Source organism: Schistocerca nitens, chromosome 4, assembly GCF_023898315.1.
Source record: "Schistocerca nitens isolate TAMUIC-IGC-003100 chromosome 4, iqSchNite1.1, whole genome shotgun sequence".
Classification (NCBI taxonomy): Eukaryota; Metazoa; Arthropoda; class Insecta; order Orthoptera; family Acrididae; genus Schistocerca; species Schistocerca nitens.
In genome coordinates this window covers 136940389-136967557 of record NC_064617.1, presented here as the reverse complement: position 1 = coordinate 136967557, position 27169 = coordinate 136940389, and the positions used below count along the sequence as shown (strand labels likewise).

Sequence of the window (27169 nt, the reverse complement as noted above, 5' to 3'; positions counted from 1 at the left end):
AAACTAGTTATCAAGAGCGACTAATTCCAACTGAGACTTTTACAATAAATATTTTAAAATATAAAAAGCCTCACAGAATTGTTCCACTAATGATGCAGCTGGGATATGTTATGCTTAAAGCATTCCACTAATGATGCAGATGGGATATGTTATGCTTAAAGCAGCTTTAAGTCATTGATGTGGAATATAGTTCGAACAAATAATGTTGTTTCATGTGATTTTTATCTGCATACTGGATATTGTAGAAACAAACTTTACTGCTGTGCTGGCTTTATCTTATGTGTCTGTTTGTTAAGTGAGACTGTGTGTTAATAATTATAATTTCTATGGAACAGTTGCTTCCATGTACCTTCTAGTCTTCTTTAATATCATATGAGAAATTAAGCTTAGCTCTCATAAGACTGTTCAAAAGCTGCTTTGTTAATTAGTCACGAGCAGTGGTGTCATTGTAGATTCTCTCTTTTACTTTCACTTTCACTTTCAGTCCATGCACCACTCAATTTGTGCTGGAACTAGTCTTGGAATTAAACTGTGTGAGGGAAATGTCCAGTCAAACATTGTATTTATTAAACTTCCTGGAAGATTAAAACTGTTTGCCAGACCAAGACTCGAACTCAGGACCTTTGCCTTTCATGGGCAAGTGCTCTACCATCTGAGCTACCCAATCATGACTCACGCCCCGTCCTCACAGCTTCACTTCTGCCAGTACCTCGTCTCCTTATTATGCAAGAATCAATCTTATGCTGATATTAAAAATTCTATTGCATGTTTGTGTGTTATAATGGTGTCTTTGACTCCGCTTTTTCTTCATGAGAAACCACTAGGTAAATGAAACTTTAAGAAATAGTTAATTACTGTGATACAAAGATAAGAATAAAAGTGACACTGTCAAGAGCTTTGGCGACAGCTTTCTATGTAAAGTAGCAATTCAATTAAAAATGCAAACTTTTATCTTACTGCATCTAACAAGTTTTAAAATGATTTTTGTGTATAACTAATAATGACGTTACAAGTATAAGGTCTGACATGAAGAAAATGACACTGCCTGCGTTGCTATGGAACTGTTTGTCATAACTTATTAGAGCCAAATCGGTTCTCAACCTTAGACTGGGTGCATACACTGTGACAAATTCCACCTTTCCAGATAAACACAGCAGCAGTGGTCGAGCAGTTTATTACTATAATGTTCTTGTGCTCCGCTAGTCTGGAGGACAGTCTTGTTTCTCTTTTGTCAGACCTTGTACCTTCAAGTGGATGCACACAGTACAAACCTTTAGTTATGCTCCACCACGGCAGGGTAATATAGGTAAGGAAAGCATTTAGGGGTACAGATTGTGCTCTCCGACTTTCTTTCCAGAAATGGAACGTCTGAGTAAAGCCACGCATGGTCCACAAGGGATTGTACACACCATCATCTAACTCTGTAAACAGAGGAGAATCCCAGATAATTTCTAAAAACAAAAATATAAATGAACTACATTTTTTGCATTTATGTTACTCTGACAAAATTACAGAAATAATATCATGTTTGAAAATATTTATGACACTTTCATTTTATTTCTTCTTTTTTCCCTTTCCTTTAGTATTCCCTGATTAAGTACAAATCATACAAAAATCTACACAAATCTGTAATAAAGTTGACAAATTTTACATTACAACTCTATACTTTTGCAATATTTGAGAAACATGGATTACCTGATGCAATTTCTTCGTAAAATATGAAAGAAACCTAATTACAGTGCATGCAGGGTTCCTCTACTTTTAATGTTTAACACGACTTCAAAAACTCGCAAAAAACAGTTTCTGTTATTTGGAAGGGGAGGAGTTACAAAGATTAGGTGCGAATAATAAGTACTATTTTTATCTTCCTGATGCATCACCACTCATATTTTTGCTCATGAAATCCTATGGATTATTGGTAAATTCATATTTTGCATCCATCATCACCTAAGATTTATGACATGAGAAACTTCCATTTTCTGTGACAATCAATTTCAACACAGCTGTTTTTTCCTCAGTACTGTGGAGAATGGTTATAAGAGTAAACCAGTCCATAGTTTTATACTTCAGAAGTATTAGATATTAATTTTGCTTGCATTATACACTCCTGGAAATTGAAATAAGAACACCGTGAATTCATTGTCCCAGGAAGGGGAAACTTTATTGACACATTCCTGGGGTCAGATACATCACATGATCACACTGACAGAACCACAGGCACATAGAGACAGGCAACAGAGCATGCACAATGTCGGCACTAGTACAGTGTATATCCACCTTTCGCAGCAATGCAGGCTGCTATCCTCCCATGGAGACGATCGTAGAGATGCTGGATGTAGTCCTGTGGAACGGCTTGCCATGCCATTTCCACCTGGCACCTCAGTTGGACCAGCGTTCGTGCTGGACGTGCAGACCGCGTGAGACGACGCTTCATCCAGTCCCAAACATGCTCAATGGGGGACAGATCCAGAGATCTTGCTGGCCAGGGTAGTTGACTTACACCTTCTAGAGCACGTTGGGTGGCACGGGATACATGCGGACGTGCATTGTCCTGTTGGAACAGCAAGTTCCCTTGCTGGTCTAGGAATGGTAGAACGATGGGTTCGATGACGGTTTGGATGTACCGTGCACTATTCAGTGTCCCCTCGACGATCACCAGTGGTGTACGGCCAGTGTAGGAGATCGCTCCCCACACCATGATGCCGGGTGTTGGCCCTGTGTGCCTTGGTCGTATGCAGTCCTGATTGTGGCGCTCACCTGCACGGCGCCAAACACGCATACGACCATCATTGGCACCAAGGCAGAAGCGACTCTCATCGCTGAAGACGACACGTCTCCATTCGTACCTCCATTCACGCCTGTCGCGACACCACTGGAGGCGGGCTGCACGATGTTGGGGCGTGAGCGGAAGACGGCCTAACGGTGTGCAGGACCATAGCCCAGCTTCATGGAGACGGTTGCGAATGGTCCTCGCCGATACCCCAGGAGCAACAGTGTCCCTAATTTGCTGGGAAGTGGTGGTGCGGTCCCCTACGGCACTGCGTAGGATCCTACAGTCTTGGCGTGCATCCGCGCGTCGCTGCGGTCCGCTCCCAGGTCGACGGGCACGTGCACCTTCCGCCGACCACTGGCGACAACATCGATGTACTGTGGAGACCTCACGCCCCACGTGTTGAGCAATTTGGCGGTACGTCCACCCGGCCTCCCGCATGCCCACTATACGCCCTCGCTCAAAGTCCGTCAACTGCACATACGGTTCACGTCCACGCTGTCGCAGCATGCTACCAGTGTTAAAGACTGCGATGGAGCTCCGTATGCCACGGCAAACTGGCTGACACTGACGGCGGCGGTGCACAAATGCTGCGCAGCTAGCGCCATTCGACGGCCAACACCACGGTTCCTGGTGTGTCCACTGTGCCATGCGTGTGATCATTGCTTGTACAGCCCTCTCGCAGTGTCCGGAGCAAGTATGGTGGGTCTGACACACCGGTGTCAATGTGTTCTTTTTTTCCATTTCCAGGAGTGTATATTGAACAAGTGAGTTGTAAACTACAGTGGAAGTTACACAGAGACATCACTGAAGTTATTATACTCTCATTTGTTCACTCTTAGTTAACACTATCCCTCTTGATCCACTGTAAAAGTGCCTTAATAGTCATTGTTGGGCATTGGATGTGGAGTGGTCTGAATAACTTCTAAATGAACTTTTGGAGATATTTATGTCACTGTTTTCATCATATGCCATGAATATTCCATTTAAATCTCTGTAATAACATGATCTGCTTATAAAGAAGACCTGTTTGTAAAACTTGTGTAACACAAAATGGAAGGCTTTTTTTTTTCACTCTTTTTTGTGATATATTGGAACCTCTGCTGGTGGTTAAAACAAACTGTGCATCATTAGCTATGCTACAACTCAAGAATTAAAATATAGACCAGAATTCTGAGCTGTAAACTGGGGAAGAGCAGAGTGTCAGCTGCAGCTTTAGAGCAAGTAAGAAGGGAAAAAGAAAAAGCCTATTGATCATACAGGAACTGCTTTTTTATCAGCAATATCATGAGCAAGCAAGAACTATCTAAGTATATCATAGAGCACACATTTATTGGTCACTAAATCAAATACCTATCAGAAATCAACTAAAATATGTAAATCAGATGCTAAGCACAGTTTGAATACAATATGGTAAAGGTAAACAACAAAAATCATCATGTTTTTATTTTCTACAAAGATTTTAATCATATAATCCATAACTAGCAAAACTTTTCTGGTACTGGTGAAACTGCCTCTTCCATGTAGTGGTGAATTTAAGATTTCAGAAGGTTGCACTAACAGCATCTGCTACAGAACTGAAACAAAACACATGATGGGGCAAAAAAAATATAGCATCCTTAAAAGCTTTAGTAATAGTCCAGTTCTATTCTTCACTTTCACAAATGATCTACTAAAGATTTGGTTGTTCATAACTATAAACTTTGCAAATGACATGGGCATAGTATGTAGATTTTTTAAATTTTACTTTAATTATGTGGTAATTATGAATGAAAATTCAATAACAAAGAATTTGGCTACTAAAGTGTAATTTTACATTTTTGATGGTAAAGATTCAAAAGCTATTTAGAAAAGTACTTCTGCTTTGGAAGGTAGAGAGTACAGTATATTGCCATTGCTGTTTTATCCAAAAATGTAAAAGATGAAGAAACTAGTTCACATTCAGATGACCATCATAATACAGTTAATCTTACTGTAATCAGTATGAAACTTTAGGAGGTACAGATGACGATGACAATCTTATGTAAGATGAAATGGATAAAGACTTTCTGCACAAAGGACCACATACTATCATTGTTGGTGATGCATTCGCACAAAAAATATTCTTTATACATTTTTCATTTTTTTCCATTGTTGTTGTTGTGGTCTTCAGTCCTGAGACTGGTTTGATGCAGCTCTCCATGCTACTCTATCCTGTGCAAGCTTCTTCATCTCCCAGTACCTACTGCAACCTACATCTTTCTGAATCTGCTTAGTGTATTCATCTCTTGGTCTCCCTCTACGATTTTTACCCTCCACACTGCCCTCCAATGCTAAATTTGTGATCCCTTGATGCCTCAAAACATGTCCTACCAACCGATCTCTTCTTCTAGTCAAGTTGTGCCACAAACTTCTCTTCTCCCCAATCCTATTCAATACCTCCTCAATAGTTACGTGATCTACCCACCTTATCTTCAGCATTGTTCTGTAGCACCACATTTCGAAAGCTTCTATTCTCTTCTTGTCCAAACTGTTTATCGTCCATGTTTCACTTCCATACATGGCTACACTCCATACAAATACTTTCAGAAACGTCTTCCTGACACTTAAATCTATACTCGATGTTAACAAACTTCTCTTCTTCAGAAACGATTTCCTTGCCATTGCCAGTCTACATTTTATATCCTCTCTACTTCGACCATCATCAGTTATTTTACTCCCTAAATAGCAAAACTCCTTTTCTCCTTTTTTTTCCATACAACCTAAATTATATTCCACAGATCCCATGTTAATTTCTACAGAATGATTCAAAATATCCCAGGCTATTAGACATGATAGATGAAGATCCACTTGCGTTCACAGCTGGGCGTTTTGATATAATACCATAGAGTCCAGTACTGTATTTCCTCTTGTCAATTTTGCAGACAATGTTCTGATTAGATTGGATTAGATTCAGTTTTCATTCCATAGACCCAAAAATGATATGATTCTCATGGGTGTGGCACATGTCATGTCAGAAAGTATAACATAAAACAACTGAATATAATACTTACTACCCTGATCATTTGTCAGCAGATGGTCAAAATAGTAAATTGGGTGCTAATATTTACAGAATTAATGTACTGTCAGAATGAAACATTGTTACACACTTTTAGTAAACTTACTCATACACAAAATACTTAATCTTGACTGTTGTGAACGAGAGCTGTTGAAACTGAAACCTAATAGACGTTTTTACTTAAACTTGTCTACTAGTCCCTGTTAAGATATTCATCTGCAGAGTAGAAGGAGCTGCCTATAAAGAAAGTCTTTCAAACTCTGTTTAAACCATGCTTTATCTGAAACCAAGTGTTTATTGGTCTCTGGCAATTTATTGAACGTGTGTGTTCCTGAATACTGGAATCCTTTTTGGACCAAGGTAAATGATTTTATGTCTTTATGTAGATTATTCTTATTCCTATTATTGATAGTATGTATTGAGATATTGGTTGGAAATAGAGATATATTACTCACAACAAATTTCGCTAAGGAATAAATATACTGAGAAGCAGTCTGTTCAGTGGCAATGTTGTTCTGAACTTATCACTGCACAGCTTGAGTGAGTGTGGAGGGGGATCCATCAGTTTCCTTTTGTTTTGTTAAAGGAATAATAAGCAAAGAGATGGAAGTAGGGCAGCCTCCCATCCTGGTCCTATAGTAATGACACACAGTCACACTACAGATGCAGTATGATCAGCTTTCAAAGCATGTCCACTGATGCATATCCTATAGTCGTTTATTCCGCGAAAAAGTAGGAAAGGTTGTAAAATTTAACCTATGGAATTACACAGAACATAAAATTTTTTGTTGCACTGTGAAAGTTCTACGCAATGGTGTGGACAGTTAAGTGTTTGCAACATAATATAGAATTCAGTTCTGAATCTGAATAAAGGGACTAATATGTATATGGAGATTATTATGTGTACCTTGTGTTGTTTACCTGATGGAATTACTAATAGTTGCTAATGCTATTACACAGAAATTGTGCTGGGAAGTGAGTAAGAATTTCAACAAGATCTTTGAAGACACCTCTACAAAACGTTTCCAATTATCTGCTTTAAACATAATTCATATATCACTCAATTTTACAGAATGAATATTTTGTGTGTCTACTGAATAATTTTGGCAACACCACATCTAGTGGAAGTATGCAATGCAATCCCTTTTGTCTGCAGATTAACACAATCACACAGATTTCTAATGCAGAGCATTGAGTCAAGGTATATTAAAAAACCTGTGGAGTTAGTGAAGCATATGAACACAAGTTTTCATACTTAGTTTTATTGTGTGCAATAATTAATGTGTAGTTTTGATGTGTATGTATGTCACCAATTTTTGTTTTATATTGTACAATACAAGATTTTAATGCATTAGGACAAACTATTTGCTGTAAACAAGTTATATGCATGTTCAGACATTGCCTTTGTAGTGTGATGAATGGCTGAGTTTGCATCTTAATTATTATTTTCATGTCACATGTAAACTTTATTGTTTTGAACAACCATTTAAAATCTCTTGTGGGGTATTTATGAAAGCAAAGAATAGAATTGGACTCTTCACCAATCTTTTATGGGCACCCTCCTTTATGTCCTCCCTCCTCCCTACCCCTGCAATCATATGTTTAATCTCAATTTATTGCTTTATAGAAGCTGTTAATGCAACCTTCTGAAATCTGGCTTCACTGATGCATGGGGTGGGGGGGTGGGGGGGGGTGGGGGGGGAGAGAGAGAGAGAGAGAGAGAGAGAGAGAGAGAGAGAGAGATAGTTAGTTTCATTACTGCTATAAAAGTTTCGCAGGTAGAATTCTATAGAGGGTGTAATTGAAATCTTTGCATAAAATATCAAAAGGATAATTTATGGTGTTTTTCTTTAGCATGACAAATTTTGAAACCATACATAGTTTTTCTCAGGACACAAACTTTTGTGGAAGACAAAATAAAAAAGGCAGTTAACAAAATGCTGTCAACATAATTAGTCAGTGTTAGGTTAGGTCCCAATTAGAGATTTTAAAGTGATGGGGTGCACAATATGACATTCATGGAATGGACAGTTTCCGGCAATAATTATAGAGAGGTAGGATAGTCAGGAGATGCAGATTGTCTGAATCTCCTTCTGTGTATGAGCACAAATGTAGCAAATGCAGGTGTTGTTGAGAGGGGGGAAACACAGGAGAGAGTGAGAGTATATTTATGAGTGGGGAGGGAGCAGGGGGGGGGGGGGTGGCAACAATCAATTAGCAGCATAACCAGGTAGGAGGAAGGGCAAGGCAGAGGACTAGGAAAGATCATAAAGCTGGAAATATATATCCTCACAAAGAGGAAGTAACTAGCAGCTACACAGAAAAGCAGGAGACTGCTAAGAAAATCAAAACACAAAAAAGCAGGCATACCAAGTACTGCCTTTAACCCCCTCCCCACTGTGGCCAAGGAATAACTAGACCACCACATTGTGGTGCACATTTTTCAATTCATTCTCCATATGCCTATGGTAAACAGAATTGCCTGGAGACCTACCTATTTTCACTGCCAACTGAATTTAATCAAGGAATACACAAAGCTTTCTGTTGTTTCAAGGTGAACTTAATAATTCCATGTATGGAACTAACGCTTTGTAAATAAATTTCCAAAAGACAGTTAGGTTCTAAGCTGCAGAATTCTATGCTCTCATAACACAAATGGAAGAAAAGGAATTGTTAATGTATTTTGTACCTATAATTTCACTGATTACTTTCTGTTCCCTATTTTGGGTTTCCTCAGGTTTTCTCTTTGAGTACTTCAGTGTACAATGTGAGTGCTTCAGTGTCCATAGCTAAGTGCTTCATTGTCCATAAAGACACTCAGGTTTGATGATGATTATATAGCATTTCAGGTGTTTTTATCACAGATTAGATCTTCCATTTACTATAGTTACCATCTAGCTCATTCATACATACAGGACAATAAGGTGGCACAGGTCTTATGTTAGTTTGAATTTGTTAAAATGCATCATACTTCAACACACGATGCACATACAACCCCTCACACAGATCTTTGCAAGTTCAATACAGTACCGTACAATCAAATCAGTAAAGAGCAGCCTACCACACCAATAAATAATGAAGAGCAAAGAAGAGGGAAGTGAGAAGGGGAGGGTTGAGAGAAAGAGAAAGAGAGAGAGAGAGAAGAGAGAGAGAGAGAGAGAGAGAGAGAGAGAGAGAGAGAGAGAGAGAAGAGAGAGAGAGAGAGAGAGAGAGAGAAGAAACAAAAATTATAATAATGCCCGTTTTTATTTTTGTACCAAATTACATTTTTAAGGCATAAAAGAAGAAAACAGTGTTCAGCAGTTAAGAAAGCTGTGTTAATGAAGGGGTAACACTATGATAAATCATGTTTTGAGCTGTATAAGAAAAGAAAAGGAAAAGGGACTATCACGTTAAGCAGAAGGCTTCTAGTAGTGCAGATCTACCATCCCATACAACTGCAAGATGGAGTACTGCATTTCAAAAAGACTGAACGGGATGCCTCATCTCCTAGTAGAAATCATCATCACACACTGCTACATATTATCATCATTTACATGACTTCATATACTGCTGGAAAACAAACCACAGTCAGCACATAAGAATTACATTGAGTACTTAATATCTGATGACGCATTATTATAAAAGGGTACAGGTATGTAGAAGATACTGGTAAAATGAGTGTCACATCACCTTAATCAGATGCAGATGTGAGAGAGATGGGAACACACATGCATTATCTATAACTTTTTTTTTTTTTTTTTTTTTTTTTTTTTTGCAGGAGAGACCCAAAAGTATCATATACAGATCTATATCACATCGAGTGCTGAATATTTTTCAAGTGATTCTTATGATACCTTAAAAGTAAATTTAAGTTCATTTTTTTATATAGAGTAAATAACCAAGTTGAGATTTGTAAATAAGTTTAGGAGTTCTCCAGTTTTGTTGCACACCCAAGGATTGTTTGACCACCTTCCAATTGCTTTACCCCTTAGCAGCTTTCTTGCTTGTTTAGCATGAATTACCTGCACTTTCTCTTCCATGACTGCATTTTACTGTGTTAAATTAATAACGTAAGCTAAGACTGAAAATTGTCTTACAAAAAAGAGGTTCTGCCATACCGGATGCACACTGAACTATGGGAATGCCTGAGAGGCATTCCTATCATCTTATTGGCTGCTGCCAGAATTGGCCAAATATGAAGCAGAAATGTAGTGGAGTCATTTGCATTTTGTTCACACATTGCAATCCACATTAATTTTCAACATGTTTCAGTCAATTTTTGAAGCCTGAAAAGGTACAACTTGAAAAGTACTGCTGGGGTCAGTTAACATCTACATTTTGTGAAAAATGGAGTTGTCCACCTTTGATAATGAGCTCCTCATATTCCCATGGTGTATTACTGCAACTGATGAAACTTGGGCAAAAACTGAACCAGCATTCAAATAACTGGTACAATTCACTTTTAGCATGACCAAAGCAGCTCAAACAAAATCCTACAGATTCAGATATGATGATACTGGTATGTAACCATTAAGAAATTGTGCCTCCACAGATAAGTATTAAGTCCTGCCTATGATACACATTACCTCAGAACCAATCCACGCCCAACTACAAGAAAGAGAGCTGCCCACTGTCTCTTGATCTGAAGAGTAAACAATGTGGATGACACAGTGAACAAAAACAAGAAAATGTGTTCATTATTTTTAGATTTGCTGCTCCTTTTTACAGGCTTAATGTACATAACCTTCCATTCTTCTTTTGTAGGTTTGCAAGTCATAACAAAATATGCAATATTCAGGCCGCAATCCAAGTCTTCCAACAACCTCAACTTCAGATACCAATACTTATAACACCCATCTTTACTTAGTATCTTCATGTTCAAGATGAATTCACCATTTCAAATGGCAAAGAAAGTTGCCAAGCACTTCATGAAGCAGTTCAGAAGACTTGTTTGTGCTTAAATTGTTAGTTGCATCTTTCTATTGGCAACTGATGTCTGCTGAAATATGGGGTCCATCATTATATAGCTTGTATGAAGCTCACTACCATTGATGAGGATAGGAAACTTCCGATTTATGAGGGTGAATCAAATGAAAACCTTAAATATTTTTTTAAATATTATTTATTGTGCAGAAGTGGTACAGAGCTGTATCACTTTTCAACATAATCTCTCCCACGCTCAATCCATGTCTTCCAGCGCTTACGAAGTGCATAAATTCCTTTAGAAAAAAATTCTTTTGGTAGTCCGTGCAACCACTCATGCACCGCATGGCGTACCTCTTCATCAGAATGGAACTTCTTTCCTTCCATTGAGTCTTTGGGTGCTCCAAACATACAGAAATCATTTGGGGCAAGGTCTGGTGAGTATGGTGGATGAGGAAGACACCCAAAATACAGGTCTGTGATTGTTGCAACTGTTGTATGGACAGTGTGAGGCCTTGCTTTGTAATGTTGCAAAAGGACACCTGCTGACAGCAATCCAGGTCGCTTTGATTTGATTGCAGACCGCAGATGATTTTAGAGGAGATCTGTGTATGATGCACTGGTGACAGTGGCCCCTCTAGGCATATAATGTTCCAAAATGACGCCTTGTCCCATAAGAGAGTCAGCATAGCCTTCCCTGCTGATGGTTCTGTTCAAAACTTCTTTGGTGATGAGGAATGGCACCATTCCTTGCTCGCTCTCTTTGTTTCAGGTTGGTGGAAGTGAACCCAGGTTTCGTCCCCAGTAACGATTCTTGCAAGGAAGCCATCACATTCTTGTTCAAAGTGCCGAAGAAGTTCTTCACAAGCATCAACACGTCATTCTCTCATTTCAGGAGCCAGCTGCCGTGGCACCCATCTTGCAGACACTTTGTGAAACTGGAGCACATCATGCACAATGTGGTGCTCTGACCCATGACTAATGTTTAAACATGCTGCAATGGCATTCAGTGTCACTCGGAGGTTTTCCTTCACTATGGCTTCAACTGCTGCAATGTTCTGTGGAGTCACACCTCATTGTGCCTGACCTGGACGAGGAGCACGTTCCACTGAAGTCACACCATTTGCGAACTTCCTACTCCGTTCGTAGACTTGCTGCTGTGACAAACATGCATCACCGTACTGAACCTTCATTCATCGATAAATTTCAGTAGGTTTCACATCTTCACTACGCAGAAACCGAATAACAGAACGCTGTTCTTCCCTGGTGCAAGTCTTAAGTGGGGCGGCCATCTTTCTACTGACACTGCGACGGTATGTGTGCATCTGCACTATGCTGCCACCTAAAGGCCATTCTGCATGCTGTTTGTAGCATGCTTACCAACTTACAGGATAATGTTACGAAATTTCGATTTGTTATTACAAATTTAAGGTTTTCATTTGACTCACCTTCGTAGTTTGACAAGAGTTAATTATTTTTTGATCAAATACGTCAGTCAATTCTGATCACGCTATTTTATTATGAAGAGGTTTTTGCTGACAATTTCACATTCACTTGTCATGATCGGATGCTGGAGGAGGACAGGCAAAAACCTGTAGATTTACTGCTTCAGCTACTTTTATTTTAAACACCACCATACATTTCTGCTACCATGCTATCATCATCATCATCATCATCATCATCATCATCATCCATATCAACATGTTATTTCATCATGAAATGTATTTGTGACATGCATGTGTGTCACTTCTTTGTAATGGAAATGTTCATAAACACGTAGTTTGGACAAAATATATTACATGAAAGGACTAAATCTGGCTCCATAAACTTCTTTGAAGTTTCTCAACTATAGTAACAACATATCAGTAAATTGTAGACAATATTTCTGTAGCACCTTCGTACTTATAATTTTACCATAAACAATACTTGTAATGAAATTAAGATAATCTACTAATTAATTAAGATAATCTGCTAATTTATGTTACCAATTTTCATTTTGTTTAAAAATTAAAATAATTTCATACTACTGTAATATTACATAGAACTAACAACTCCATAAAATTCCTCTCAGTATCTTGGCAGTAGTCTCACCTATGTTCAAAATCTTTGTGGCCGATAACATCTTTGCATTATACAACTTTAAAAAAAAATACTGTAATTTTGAAATGTGTAGTGACAGACGTATGGTGCACTACGACAGCACACAGAAACTGTATTCATCCAGATATGAAGTACGTGCAGTTTTTGCATACTTGTAAAAATATATTAAAACAGCTATCAGTTTGTAAAAATGCAATGCATCCTCGTTAGTGCAAGGAGGTTTTGTTACATCACTGTCTACCAAATAAACAACGTTTGTGCACGTCATAAGTACATGCCACAATATAAAAACATACAAATCCATGTGATGATGATGGCATGACCATTGAAACACACAATGCCGCTTGAAATAAAAATGATTTAAACAGTAAATCTCTGCTTTCTTGTCACTTATCTAATCAGGTGCAGCCCTCAACAAACCATCCGTTATGGGCTAAGTATTTGTGAATACATAACCAACAGAGGTTGTGGACAGAAAAATATGCTGTACACAGTTTGAGTGAAGGGCTCCTTTTGTCATTTCAACATTTTCTTGCTATACTAAAGTCATATACTCTTCCTGTTATATATTTAAATGAAAACCTACTCACAATGGACAACATAATACATCAAAGCCAAATAAAAAACCTTCAGAAATAGTGGCAAAGAATGTGTGATACTACCAACCCCAAATATCTTGAGAGAATAATTTCCAATGATATAAGTGCATTCCAGGAATGCCACTATAATATTTCTTAGCAAAGTTCAAAGAGATAAAGAGAATAACCTAGTTACAAAAATGATGCACAATTAAATCATCACTATTTGTTTTATATGTGTAGGTCCAAAATGACTGCCAAAAATCACATAAACTTGCTGCCTTAAAACTAAATGTGTAGACAAAATAATGAGCATTTTTCAGCTGACAGGTGAGTTCTTGGATAAGGCATTAAATAACAATTATCATGTTCACACAATGTGATGTTTGTGTGGGTGAGAGTAGGGAGGAAAAAGGCAGTGTGGCAGGAGGGGGGAGGGGCAAACTGGAGTCAATATACATACGTAATTTTGTCAGCCCAAATCTGTTTCATGATTTTAAAAATATAAAACGTTAAGAAGTGCACACATTCAGTCGCAGACTAGAGATAGTATTTAAGGTTAAATTAAATTTCAGATAAAAGATTTGTGAGAAAGTACAACAATTTTTTTTTTTAGTATTTACTATATCTTAATGGCTCTGTACACCCACAATTAGACATCAAGTGGCATTTAGTTCCATATTTCAAGTAGATTTATACATTTCTGAAGCAGACTGCACATTTGTGTAACATTGGTACTACTTTTACATTAGTCAGTTAAAAACAAAATGAGCAACAGATGTATTACCCTAAAAATAATACTTATTATGTGCAAGTTAAGTGGCTAAAGAAAAATGTAAAGAAAAAAGTATTGTATTAAGTAATTAACAATAGTTACTGCTTAACAACTATTATTTACAAAAACTTATTAAGCCATGCAACAAGCAAATAAACATACCGTGAGCTCCTGGTGGTCCTCGACGTGGCAAGTCACACCAATAATTCACTAGAGTACCATCAGGCGTAAACCGGCAAGGTGGAGTCATTGACCTGCCATATGACTTGGCACGGTTGTTTACAGAGTCCTTCAGCTTTTTTGGTAAAGACTTGGAATGGTACTCCTTTACTCTATGGCTGCTGGATTTACTGTTCTGCCCTCTGGAGATTCCTTCTGGGGACACAGCAGTATCTTGTTTGTTCCCATTTCTTGTTATTTGTGGTTCTATACCAAGATTGAGATCATGAAAGTTTCTGTCAATTGCTTCAGCTCCACTGACATCAGGCTGCAAGTCATTTTGAAAATGGCTGTCACACACATGTCCAGTTAGGAATGAACAGTCTAAAGAATGCCCTGTTTGTAGGCATCCTTCACACTGCTCATTATTGTTTATGCAGGAAGGACACCTCCTGGATGTTTGAGTTGTACTGTTAGTCGGCGGTGCTGTGGCTTCACAGAAGCTCTGTGACATGCCCATGCTCCCTACACTGGCACATGTTGATCTGTGAGGTGAACATCGACAACGAGGAGGACAGGAAGTAGTAGCAGTAGAAGTAGAAGAGTGCAGACAAAACCCGAGCTCTAAGGACAAGAAAAGCGACAAAGTGACAAAAAAAAATAACAAAATGATTCTAGTTAATATATACATTGCCACAACCCTAAGTATGTTACTCCGAATAGAGCACATTAAAGTTCAAGAATAAATTTTTGAAAGAAACATTAATCTGTTGTTTCACGTGACAATAAAACCTATCATAATTGACAAAGTGCAGACATTTAACAACCACTATGTCTGAGAGTCCCTGACAACTACCATTACAGGACACCTGAATTTTACTATATCAGCTCTAGCCATCTCCTAAACTACTAAAAGCTTATACTCACCAACTAGAATGAATTGGAGTAGGGTTGACAGCAATATAACAGATTTAAAAATAAGAGGGGTCTCAGACAAGATGGTTTCTTTTGCTGGGCTCTGAATGTGGCAAAACTGAATGAACGTATAGGACATAAAAGGGAGCAGAAGAACAAAAGATAATTACTCAAAGGCAGACATCAATTGATACAAAGGAAATTCTGAGCATACAGTTCATTTAATTAAAAGTGCTTTAACAAAAGTTCCACAACACTTAATAACTGACTGCTTAAAGATAAGCAGATATGAAAAAATAATACAGAAATGAAAATGGCACCAATGTGTAAGTAAAATAAGCAATGAATGAAGACACAAGATTTATTTTGTTCTGTATGTAAAACTTTTTAGAAACTGGGAGTAAAGGAAAAACATTGTCATATGAAAGTATGCTCTGCAAAAAAATTGCCAAAAGGGAGAAAAGGGGGACAGAAGGTGGATGATGTGTACAAAAGGAAGCAGGAGATGGAAAATTAGAATCACAGAAAAAGACTTACATATGAATTCTGGAGACAGTTCCCATTCCTGAAGTACAGCTGTTGCAAGCAAAGAAACCAAATCAACAGAATCTGCATAAGGCTTGTAGCAATACAGTATTGAGAACTGATTCTGGAAAATGCTTGCTGGAAATAGTTAATCCCGTAGTGGTGATCGTGCCAAACAGACAAGCTGAACAGTAATTGCATGCAGTCTGACAGATAATGGGAAGTCCTCATCATAACATATTTCAAGCTAAGGGACATTTTGATATATATGAGGTCAGCGAATTGAATACTAGATGATTGGGGGTGGAGATAATGCAAAACAGATATTCAGATTTATATGAACCATGTTCTTTGAGGAATGTTCTAAGAAATCCAGATGTCTCAGAGGTGAATAAAATGGATCTGATGTAAGTCATCATAACAGTAGGAGAAGAAGAAAATATTAGGGCTTAATGTCCCATAGCAAATGAGGTTATTAGATGTGGAGCACAAGCTCGAATTGGACAAGGGAGGGCCAGAACTGGCCATGTCACACTCATTGCAACTATCCCAGCACTTGCCTTAACTGACTTAGGGAGATGACAGAAAACTTTATTTAAGGTGTCAAATGGGGATTTGAGACCCCAGTTCTCCTGAATATGACTCCAATGTCTTAACCATCTCTCTCTCTCTCTCTCTCTCTCTCTCTCTCTCTCTCTCTCTCTCTCTCTCTGTGTGTGTGTGTGTGTGTGTGTGTGTGTGTGTGTGTGTGCATCCCCTCCTCCCTCCCCACGTGTGCACATACATGCGTGCGCCTGTGCATGTGTCCTCCAGACATCAAGAATAATTTTTGTTGGTTGGTGCTTTGGAGCGCAAAACTGCTAACGTAATAAGCGTCCATATCATAATGTAAAAAAAAAACATCTACTTAATAAAAACTTGAGGCAAAGAAGGCAAAAACCCAATCAGGCAACTTTAAAAGAGGAGCAGCTAAGAACATGGACGTCCTTAGGAAAAATTTCTCAGAACATTGTTGAGATGGTGGTCGTCCCCATGGAGGAGATCAAATTTGCTTCACCATGCCGCTGCAGCGAACAAAAAGTAAGATCAACTGAATGCATGTCATCTGCTAAAACACCTGATAAAGTAGATGGCAAACATAGATGTAAACATAAACAGTTAAAAAAATGGGCACCGCATCAGAAAGTGGCGCACCATCAAGGGTTGAGAGCAGTAGGCACAGAGTGGGGGAGGGTCGCCACTTAGTAAATAGCGGGCACTAAAACAACAAGTGTCCTACATGTAGCTGGGCTAAAATGACCTCCTCGCAATGCGAGGGCTGAGAGGAAGTCAACCATGCTGTTGGAAGACGTTTAATGTCCCAGAGTTTCTTCCCCCAGGAGAGAAGACCATTGTGCACTCCAAAGTGATACTACATGCTGGTAGACAGTGACACGAAAATCATCCAAGGGAACAGAATGACTAGCAGGCCAATGGAGGAGAGCTGCAGCCTTTGCAGCAGCAAACGAAAGTGAACTCTGGGAGGCAACATAGGAGACGGGTGCAGCCCATACTGGTGGTCAAGGGAATCATCAAATAAGGGAACGTAGGATAGGTGACCTGGGAAAGAAGACAGACAGCTCACGTAACAAATGAGGAGAACATGTCACTGGTACGACAACGTTAAGTCAGCAGTCCCAGCATAAAGACTAGTACTGAAAGCACCAATGGGTAAACGTATGCCGCAATGGTGGATCATGTTAAGACAACATAAGATAGACGGACGTGCGCATGAATATACAATATACAATACATACAGTTTCGAATGGACAAGGGACCAGTCTAAATGGAGGAGGATGGTCTGATCTGTTCCCCAAGACGTACCGCAGAAAATACTGAGGGAGGGACTACAACAAGCTGCCAAGTAAGAGACGTGGGAAGACCAATAGAGTCTCCTAACAAATTTGAGTCTCATGAATTTCATTGTGCCAATGAATGGAAGAAGGAATGGGCCGAGTCGTAGGGACTGGGGAAGAAACTCCTGGCCCCACCAGAAGCTTATACAGGCAGCCTTGTCAGCAGAAAAGTGTAAGCCACTGTTGTTGATCCACAAGTAAAGATGACCAAGGCATCACTGAAGAAGCCACTCAAGTAGCAAGGTTCACTGAGAGCTGCAATAGATCACAAAGTCATCAATGAAAAGAAAGCCTGAAGTACCTGGTGGTAGACAATCCATAATAGGGTTAATGGTTATGGAAAATAAGACAATGCTGCACACAGAACCCTGAGGCACCACATTCTCTTTAATACAAGTGTCCAACAAACCCAAGCCCATATGTGCCTTAAAAACACAATCTTTTAAAAATTCCCGGATAAAAAGGACAGATGGCCTCGGAAGTCCCATTCGTACACAATACAGAGGATACCCATTTTCCAGCAGCTGTCATATGTCTTCTCCAAATCAAAAAACACGACCATAGTTTGGCACTTCTGCAAAAAAGTTGTTCATAATATGACTTGACAAGGTGACAAGATGATCAACCGCAGAGCAGTGCCAACATAATTCACACTGGGTATTAGCGAGAAGATTCAGAGACTTGAGCCACTACACCAGCCGACCACTAATCACATGTTCCATCACCTTGCAGACCTACTGGCGATGGAAATTGTGTGGTAGCTGGAAGGAAGGTGTTTGTCTCTACCAAACTTAGATATGGGAATACCATGGCATCACACCAGCAACTGGGAAATGTGCCATCTGTCCAAATACAGTTATATGCATGGAGGAGAAAGCTTAGGCCCTCAGGAGATAGGTGTTGCAATATTATGTGAACGCCATCCAGTCCAGGAGCACATGACTGGGATGAAGTTTGTGCATATTTAAGCTCCCTCATATTAAAAGCAATACTGTAACATTCACGATTGTGGGAGGAGAAAGATATCATCCGTGCCTCTGCCGCTCGTTTCAGAGGTCAAAAGGCAGGATAGTAGTGGGTGGAACTTGAAATGTCTGCAAAATATTGGCCTAAGATGTTGGAGATATCAAGAGAGTCTACAATAACATTGTTTGCTATGGTCAGATCAGGAGCCGGGAAATGAACCATGGTTCCTGAAAGCGACTGAGATTACTCGAAACAACAGAAGAGGGAGTAAAACTGTTAAAACAACTTTGAAAAGAAAGCCAACTAGCTTTTTTGCTATTCCTGAAAATGCAGCAATACTGTGCACATAGCTGTTTATAACGTATGTAGTTCGCTATTGTGGGATGGTATTTAAAAATATGGAGAGCTCGTCTCCACACACGGATTGCATTGCGGCATACCTCAGTTCATCAGGGGACAGGGGCAGATTGGGTGAGGAAGAGGAGTGATGTATGGAACACTTTGTTTTGGGAAGCTGCCAGTTGGTTGGATGTACAGACGGAACAGGCGTTTGCAAATGAGTGACAAAGAGGAAATAGTCACTCGAGTGTGTGTCGGAGAGAACGGACCACTCAAGACGGCGAGCAAGTTGAGCAGTAAATATCAGAAGGTCCAAGTGGGAAAAGGAGTGGTTGAGTTGGAAATTAATGTGGGTATACCTGTGTTCAAACAGATTAAATTGAGCCAATTGAAGATACCTACTAGGAGAGAGCCTCTCGGACAGGGGCATGGAGAGCCCCAAAGGCGATGGTGGACACTGAAATCACCGAGCAGCAAAAAGTGAGGAGGAAGTTGAGCATTAAGTTGCAAAATGTCTGCCCTGATGACAGCACAAGCTGATGGTGACTAGATGTTACAAAGAGAGGAGATGAAATCAGGAAAAGAAAGACGGACATCAACAGCTTAAAAAAAAAATGGTTCAAATGGCTCTGAGCACTATGGGACTCAACTGCTGAGGTCATAAGTCCCCTAGAACTTAGAACTACTTAAACCTAACTAACCTAAGGACAACACACACATCCATGCCCGAGGCAGGATTCGAACCTGCGACCGTGTCGGTCGCGCGGTTCCAGACTGTAGCGCCAGAACCGCTTGGCCACCAGCAGCCGGCAACAGCTTCAAGCTGGGTGTGCAAGGAAATGGTGTGACTTTAAACATCATCTCGAATGAGCAACACGACTCCTCCATGAGCCAGAGTCCCTGCCTCAGGGGGAAAGTCAAATCGGACTGAAGTGAAGTGTGGGAGGTAAAGATGATTGTGAGGGTGTAAATTTGCTTCCTGGAGGCAGAAAACAACTGGACAGTATGACCACAAGAGGAGCCGTAATTCAACCCTATTGGATCTGATGCCATGAATGTTCCATTGGAGAATAACCATATCAGATGGTAGACACGAGATGAGTCAAATAAGGGGCAGCCACCACAGTGGCTACCAAGTGCCAGAATTCAAACATGCACAACGACTAGATTCAGAAGATAGAGGATCCTGGTTGATTGCCTACAGTTGGCCAGCAGACTGGTTGTTGGCTGTGTGCCTCGGTGAAATGGAGGTCGGCTGGGTGAGGGCATCGCGTGGTGACACCGTTGAAGAAGAATGCTGACGTCGAGAAGGTGAAGATTGTTTGCCTTCATTTGGCTGCTTGGAACCTCGGCGTTTGTCAGATGCAGACCCAGACGTTGGCTGGCTAACTGTATAGAGAAAGTCATCTAGGAAGTACTCCTTTTTGCATTTCTGTGCTTCTGTTTGCAAGGCATGCAATTTCACTGGTGCAGGTGAAGGTTTGTTGGTAAGATGTGCTCTTGTAGCTACACATGTAGCTACTGAAGATGAGGGTGTGACCTTGGAGCTGAACGATTTCACAACCATGGCAATGAACTGGAAGTCACAAATCTGAAAAGCCATGTCCTACGTAGGTTGGGGTGTAGCAAGAACTGTACTATAATTGCCAAAGGGTGGTGTAAAAAGTTTGCAGCTAGCCAACATTTTCTGAGCAAATCTCCTGATTGGCTCTTTCACTGAGGTATGTGGGACAGTCATGGGAGGAAGCAGCTTGATCACCCTTGCAGTTCATACAATGAGGCGAAAGAGGGTGGGTACTCACCCTCGTGAGTGTCCCTGCCACAGGTCACACATACGGCTGCACTTTCACAAGATTCGTGGGTGTGATTGTAGCACTGACATTTATGGCAAAGCGTGGAACTTGGGATATGTGGTTTGACAGTAATAACTTCGTAGCCAGCCTCAATTTTAGATGGAAGTACCACATGGTCAAATGTGAGGAACAGAGTGTGGGTTGGCATTCATTCTTAATCAACTCTTTCCATCATGCGATGAACTGCCGTCACTCCCTGGTCAGTGAGATAGGCTGTTATTTTAACCTAGGTCAGGCCATCAAGCAGCCAAGTGTATATGACATCACGAGAGGAATTCAGAGTGTAGTGGGCCTCTACTTTTTACAGGATAGCTGTGGAGAAGTGTTGCATTGAGCAGTTTCTGTGCCTGAAAAGCACTGTCTCCAAAAACAAGGTTCCATTATCCAACCGAGAGCAAGACTGCACAGGATCTACAGTGACATCTAAACCTTTCTGAATAAGAAATGGATTAATTGTCATGAAATTGTGACCGTCTTCTGTGTGTGACACCACAAGGCATTGGTGTGCAGCCAGGACAGGTGTGTGATTCTTTCATCTCAACCCATTTACAATTACGAGATGAGTAGCTCATCGTGGAGAAACCCCCACGATGGACAGGATCTCTAATGGCGCACTCCTTCCTGCTGGGGGAGGGGGTGAGAGTAGGAGGAGGGGGGGGGGGGGGAGGAGAGGGAAGGGGGGAAGGTGGGTGGAGGCTCACCCATCTTCTTTGGTGATTGTCCACAATTCAGGTCACATCTCCCAGACTCCAGACAGAGGGATCAATTGGCATACAGGAAGGTACCAGGTCAAGCAATCACCATTCCCTGTGCCTGGCTTTTACCAGGGCTTATGTACAAGCCCTACTTGTCAACCCGGGGCTGGGAATTACAGGTTACCCAGTCACCTTTTATGTGCAACACACGTGGGCCAGCAAACCCACAGGGAGGAAGAAGAAGAAGAACGACCTCAAACACCAAAGCGGCGGAAGGTAGGGAAAGAAAAATAAGTTGACAGGATGAATCCATACACAGTTTTATCAAGAACTTCAGTTACCTGACGAAAGCGTACAACTCTGTCCCCAAGGTAGAGGAAAAGAATAGGAAGAGAATAGACATGCAGCATGGATAGGGAGGTGGCGCTCCAAAGGCTGGCACCCACTGGTAGCCAAGCATGTACTCACCAGAGAGTGGTGAGCCCCCTGAAGGCATCAAGAATAAGATAGTTATGATAAAACAATGCTTCACTACTGTGTATAGGCCACCTAGTTGTGAGGAGAACCTGTTTTATATGCCCACACCATCAATAGCAGGATTACAGTTAAAGACAAACACATTCCCAAGAGAGATACTTGGGGCAGGAATCATATCACTCATCAGCCCACATGTAAATACTGTTCAGTGTGAAGCTGGCATGACCACCATTAAATTGTAACACAGAGAAAGCCCACCAGAAACATGCAACATGCAATGATCTGTGACTTACAAGCAGACACCTGTGCACAGATTTAAGATTAATTAACTCGAGCCTTTCTACAAACACTAGCTCTTCAATTGCTGGTGGAAATTTGTTCTCTAATTACACACTGGTTATTATTACTACATGGTATTTTCGTAAGCCCTTCTTTAGCCCCCTCTGCGCTCATTCTTCCCTCCTTTTCACCCTGATCCTTCCCCGACATATGCAAAATAATAGCACCACCATATCTTTATTGAAAGTTCTTTTTTCTGTGTAGTTTTTATCAGACCTGTCTTCGTTTGTATCTACTATTCTTTACATATGCAACTGCTTTTTATTCATTATTAATTACTACAGACTTCAAAACCTGGTAATTACTTCCCATTACCTTCAGATCAACTGCTATACCATCTGTGTGTAAAAAGTTCTACAATTTACTGCAACTCTCTACTTTTCACACACTTATTATCTTCCATAACTATTTCTCGTCAGTGCAAAGAAAGGTAATTTTTGTTTAGGAAATATTAAATCTGGCATCTGTATTATGTATTGTCAACATGATACAATTTCAGCTGTTGTTGAGAGGTTTTAATATTTTGACATTTTACATTAAAAAGGAGGAAAGATCATATGTTAACTGCCAACTGAACACCTCTTAAGTTTACATAAGAAGCAAAGATTGGGCTGCTGGAAACATGGTAGCTAAACTAATTTTCAATCAATCACAATGTGAACATTTGGGAAATGCACAGTTAAATATCAGTGAAAACATCTTAGGTGCAATTTGGTACACAACTCCATCAAATATGGCTGTGAAATGCAATGAAGTATCAAAACTATTTGGGTGCTCTTATATTCCCTCCAGTAGTAATGCACAAGCAGCACCAAACCACCTTAAGAAACACGTGTTCTAATAAGATCAATGGAACAATTCTTTACATATGGAGAAGCAGAGGGCATATCTGGATAAACATAAAAAGCAGCAATAATAAAAAATTTGAACTTTGTAAACTAATGCAAAAAACTGTGTGTATTTATAATATATGCTGTGCAATAAAAGTGTCTACTCATATGAACACTGAAACATGCTACAACACTACAGAACTTAAATGCACTAACACACTTACACATACTAACAAATATGCAAACAAAACATACAAAATAATAACAAAAAACAACAACAATAATAATAACAACAATAATATGGAATTTTCTAATTTTGATGGGTTGTGGCTGGGAACAATTGCATAAATCAGCAAAAATGTTCAACAAAAGTTAATTTCTTGATTCTAAAAATAAAAACTCTATAAAGTGCAAAAACAGCATAATGTTGCTGTACTAATCTTAAGTTTAGTAAATCAATATGGCAAATCGAAAATTATAGTCTTTCAGTTTTAGGAAGGGGAAGTACAGGTAGGTTTTAAGACAGTCTGCCAATGAAAGTGTTGTGACTTTGCATTAGACGTAAGGCAACAAATTCCGAGAACTCAAAAACAGCAATAAATAAAAGATTCCACATGATGTCTATGGGGAGCACAAATCTAAAATGAGTGGCTAAGAAATTGATTTAGCTTCTCTTTCTTTTAATATAAAAAGAAAACAGCTATTAGAAAGAAGGAATGACTGTTCCGTGACTGAATGAGTCAGACAATAAGACAGACATGATTAATTATTTTCTATCAAAATAGAGAAAAATTATTCTACATCATTTTCTCTCACCATCTCGTACATCTCCAGCTTCTATTTCTGTCACACCATTAGCCATTGAGTCCAATCCCTCATTCTCGGATCGAGATTTAGGTCCTGAACTCTCATATGGCTTTGTCTTCCATCCGCCACGCACAAAATTATTAAGATTTGCACTGGGATCGCTCAAACGTCTCTACCAAATGTGCAAACAAATTATTTTAACAAATGAAACCAAAAGTTTACATTTTTATGTATCTTTTAAAAACTTTACAGTATCATCATTTTATTTGAGAATATGCACTAAATGTATTATTACCCGGTGTGTGTAAACAAAAAAATCTTCCGGGTCTTCATCCCAATCAGAGTCCCACATGTCAGTTGCACAAAGTCCAGGTTCCGATGTTGGGGTTTCCGCTCCAGAGCCTATACATTTTTACATGTAATTTAAGAAGATATTAATATAAATCCAAAGTATGAAAATATCTGTAAAAACTAAAAGTTAAAAAGCACTGTAGAACAACTGAAATGATCATGTTTGCCAGAATTTTGAGTTTTGAAGTCCAGACACTGACACAAAAGGTATCACTACAACCATGCAGAGATTTGTGCTGAATTAACGCAGAATGTGTGTATACGTCAAGATTCTCTAAAACTTTAAACTGGCTATTAAGTGACAAAGACAGTGGGTACGCAATAACATAAGCATTACTGGAAGAGGGCAAAAGCACTGCTAGTTTTTCTTTGTGCAGAGTGAGGGTGAGGCCATATTGGTGTAAATATAGCAGAAAATAGTGCTTTTTCACCTCAACTTATCTGTGAGTAGTTTTGAAACACATACAATATTAAGTCACACCAGTTTTATGGTTTCTTTAATATGATTTGTTATTTATATTAATACTTATTGTAAAGGCAACATATAAAATTTGTAAATGGTTGTTATTCCAAGAATGAAATGCACATGTATCGTGCTGCCACTGGTTCCTGATTGGGGACTGGACAGATAGACAAACCATATGACATAACACTGAAAGTATCATTTGAGACTAATGAACGGTAGAGGAAACAACTTGGTTAGGGAAAGATAGGAAAGTACAGCAAGTGATTTGTCATGTGATAGTTGCAACATCATCTGGCATCAGCTGTCACACAGTTCAGACACAAAGAACAGTCTCGGATGCTGTGAGATTATGAAAATATACTGAAGTTCTCTACTTTTTCTGTAATGTTCCATAGCTGTTAAGAAAATGACTAAATGGAAATAGCTGTAGTTTTCATTACTGACAATTATCAGCAATGAAGCAGGTCATGTGATGGAACAAGCGAACTATAGAGTACTAGCGCTACCTCACAATCCCTCATGATTGATGATCACCACCACCACCACCACCACCACCACCACCACCACCACCACCTTAGGAAAGTACAAGCTTCAAATGGTACGGATTCAGAACACAAATCAGTGACATCATTAACTGTGTCAGAATAGTAATTAATTAATTATATAACAAACTTTACTCTGACACTTTCAACCTGTAATTGGATTGTGTACTCAGTCCATAAGAGAATCAATTTACCTGTTAATGGCAGTTAACTTTGATCCTTTTTCGCAAGTATTGAACAGTTCAAGTTTTTGCAAACTGAAAAATAGGTAAAAGAAAGAAAATCATAAAATTCAATATAATCAGCAGTTCCATAAAAGATAGTTTCAAGCTAAGGATCCAAGGAGAGGGAACATTGCACCACACTTCTCCTATCCTGTAACTTCTAGATCATTTTGGTACCTAGAATGATGCATGGGGAATTCTACTAATCTTAGTATTATGAAGTTGCTTTGCATAAGCTTTGTCCTCATAGTCTCACTATTGCTGAATCTCTATTACCAAATTTTTCCTGTTCTCTTTGTGTGGGCAGTTCCTTTCTCTGCATGAACCTGATTTTGTTAGCAGTTGAAGTGCAAGACATAGACTTGACCACTAAAACTCTAGATGTGTCACACACATATCGCATTTACTGGCCATGACACAAAACCAACTAATAAGTACACAGCTAACAATTAACAGCACAATTATACCCACCTTTAGGTTTAGTTACTGCCATTTCAGCATGGCCTTTTCCTTGTGGACCTTTCATCCGTACAAATTCTACACGTTGTGTTGTTGCACCAGAGAACAATCCAAAAGTCATTCTCTGTGCCATTTTGCTACTTAAGCTTGACTGCAGACAGATGCCAACAACACACACAATGAAAATAATTTTTGTAAGTACTAAGACTGAACTATTTTAATTATGTGTTACTAATGAAAATGTATATGAATAATTTCATTACTTAATTGTATTTCCAAAACACTATGTGCCAAGGACAATTATAGTTAAAAAATTAAATGACCAGAACTTTATGATAAATCTTACCCTGGCATCATAGACTTTCTTCAGGGCATCATATCTAATAGAACCCAAAAAAATGACACCCTGAATGGCACCATCTCTGTCAGATGCCACAAGCTCTACGCACACCATCTCGCCATCTCTAACCAGTATGTCACAAAATACCTGTAACAACATTTTAGCATTCTGAATTAGTAAAGTGTGAAATGAGGAAGCAAATAAATTCTCAAAACAATGAGTAAAATTTATTTGTGTACCTTGATACCACTGAAACTTAATACTATATAAAATCACACAAAATGTACAATTAATAGGAATTCAGACAGGATCTTAAATTCCATATTTGAGAATATATTCATGCTTGAAAAAACTACCACATTAATGTTTGACTGCTGCACACACACACACACACACACACACACACACACACACACACACACACAATAATGAAAAATAAACAACTGTAACTAAAAAACAATGGAGACTAACAAATGAACAAACCATTGTCTATGGGTAGCATCTTTGACTGGCATCCTACGCCCTGAATTCTAACTGAGCCACTGTCAAAATTTTGAATAAATTTCATTAGAAATGGCAGCTGAAGACTTCCATCATTAGGAGACAACCTGCCAACAGCCTTGTCAAAGAGGGCAAAGGAGCAGACGGAGTTTCAGGGAACCTCTTGCCTTTCGGGTGGGATACTGCCCCTGAAAGGAACATGAATTGGCACTAATCAATGACATGGTGATGCAGAAGGCAGTGGTTTCCACTGCATTAAAGAGAGACAATGTGTGTCCACAGAACATTTGACCTGTAATCGAAAAATTCTGATGAGTATCT

The 27169-nt window shown here is 39.4% G+C and overlaps 1 protein-coding gene across 4 annotated transcripts in view; it reads right to left on the bottom strand.

Annotated features, from left to right (window-relative positions):
- Positions 1-27169, bottom strand: part of LOC126251822 (uncharacterized protein KIAA0930 homolog) — a 126268-nt gene that overhangs the window by 26343 nt on the left and 72756 nt on the right. Inside the window, exons 5-10 of one of the 4 annotated variants that reach the window (XM_049952480.1) lie at positions 26354-26494; positions 26020-26158; positions 24261-24367; positions 23975-24137; positions 14328-14948; positions 1272-1421 (exon numbers count right to left, since the gene is read on the bottom strand). In XM_049952480.1, coding sequence (XP_049808437.1) covers positions 1272-1421; positions 14328-14948; positions 23975-24137; positions 24261-24367; positions 26020-26158; positions 26354-26494 — 1321 coding nt within the window. The remainder of the gene's footprint in view (positions 1-1271; positions 1422-14327; positions 14949-23974; positions 24138-24260; positions 24368-26019; positions 26159-26353; positions 26495-27169) is intronic. The other 3 variants (XM_049952481.1, XM_049952482.1, XM_049952483.1) reach the window with 3 other exon arrangements.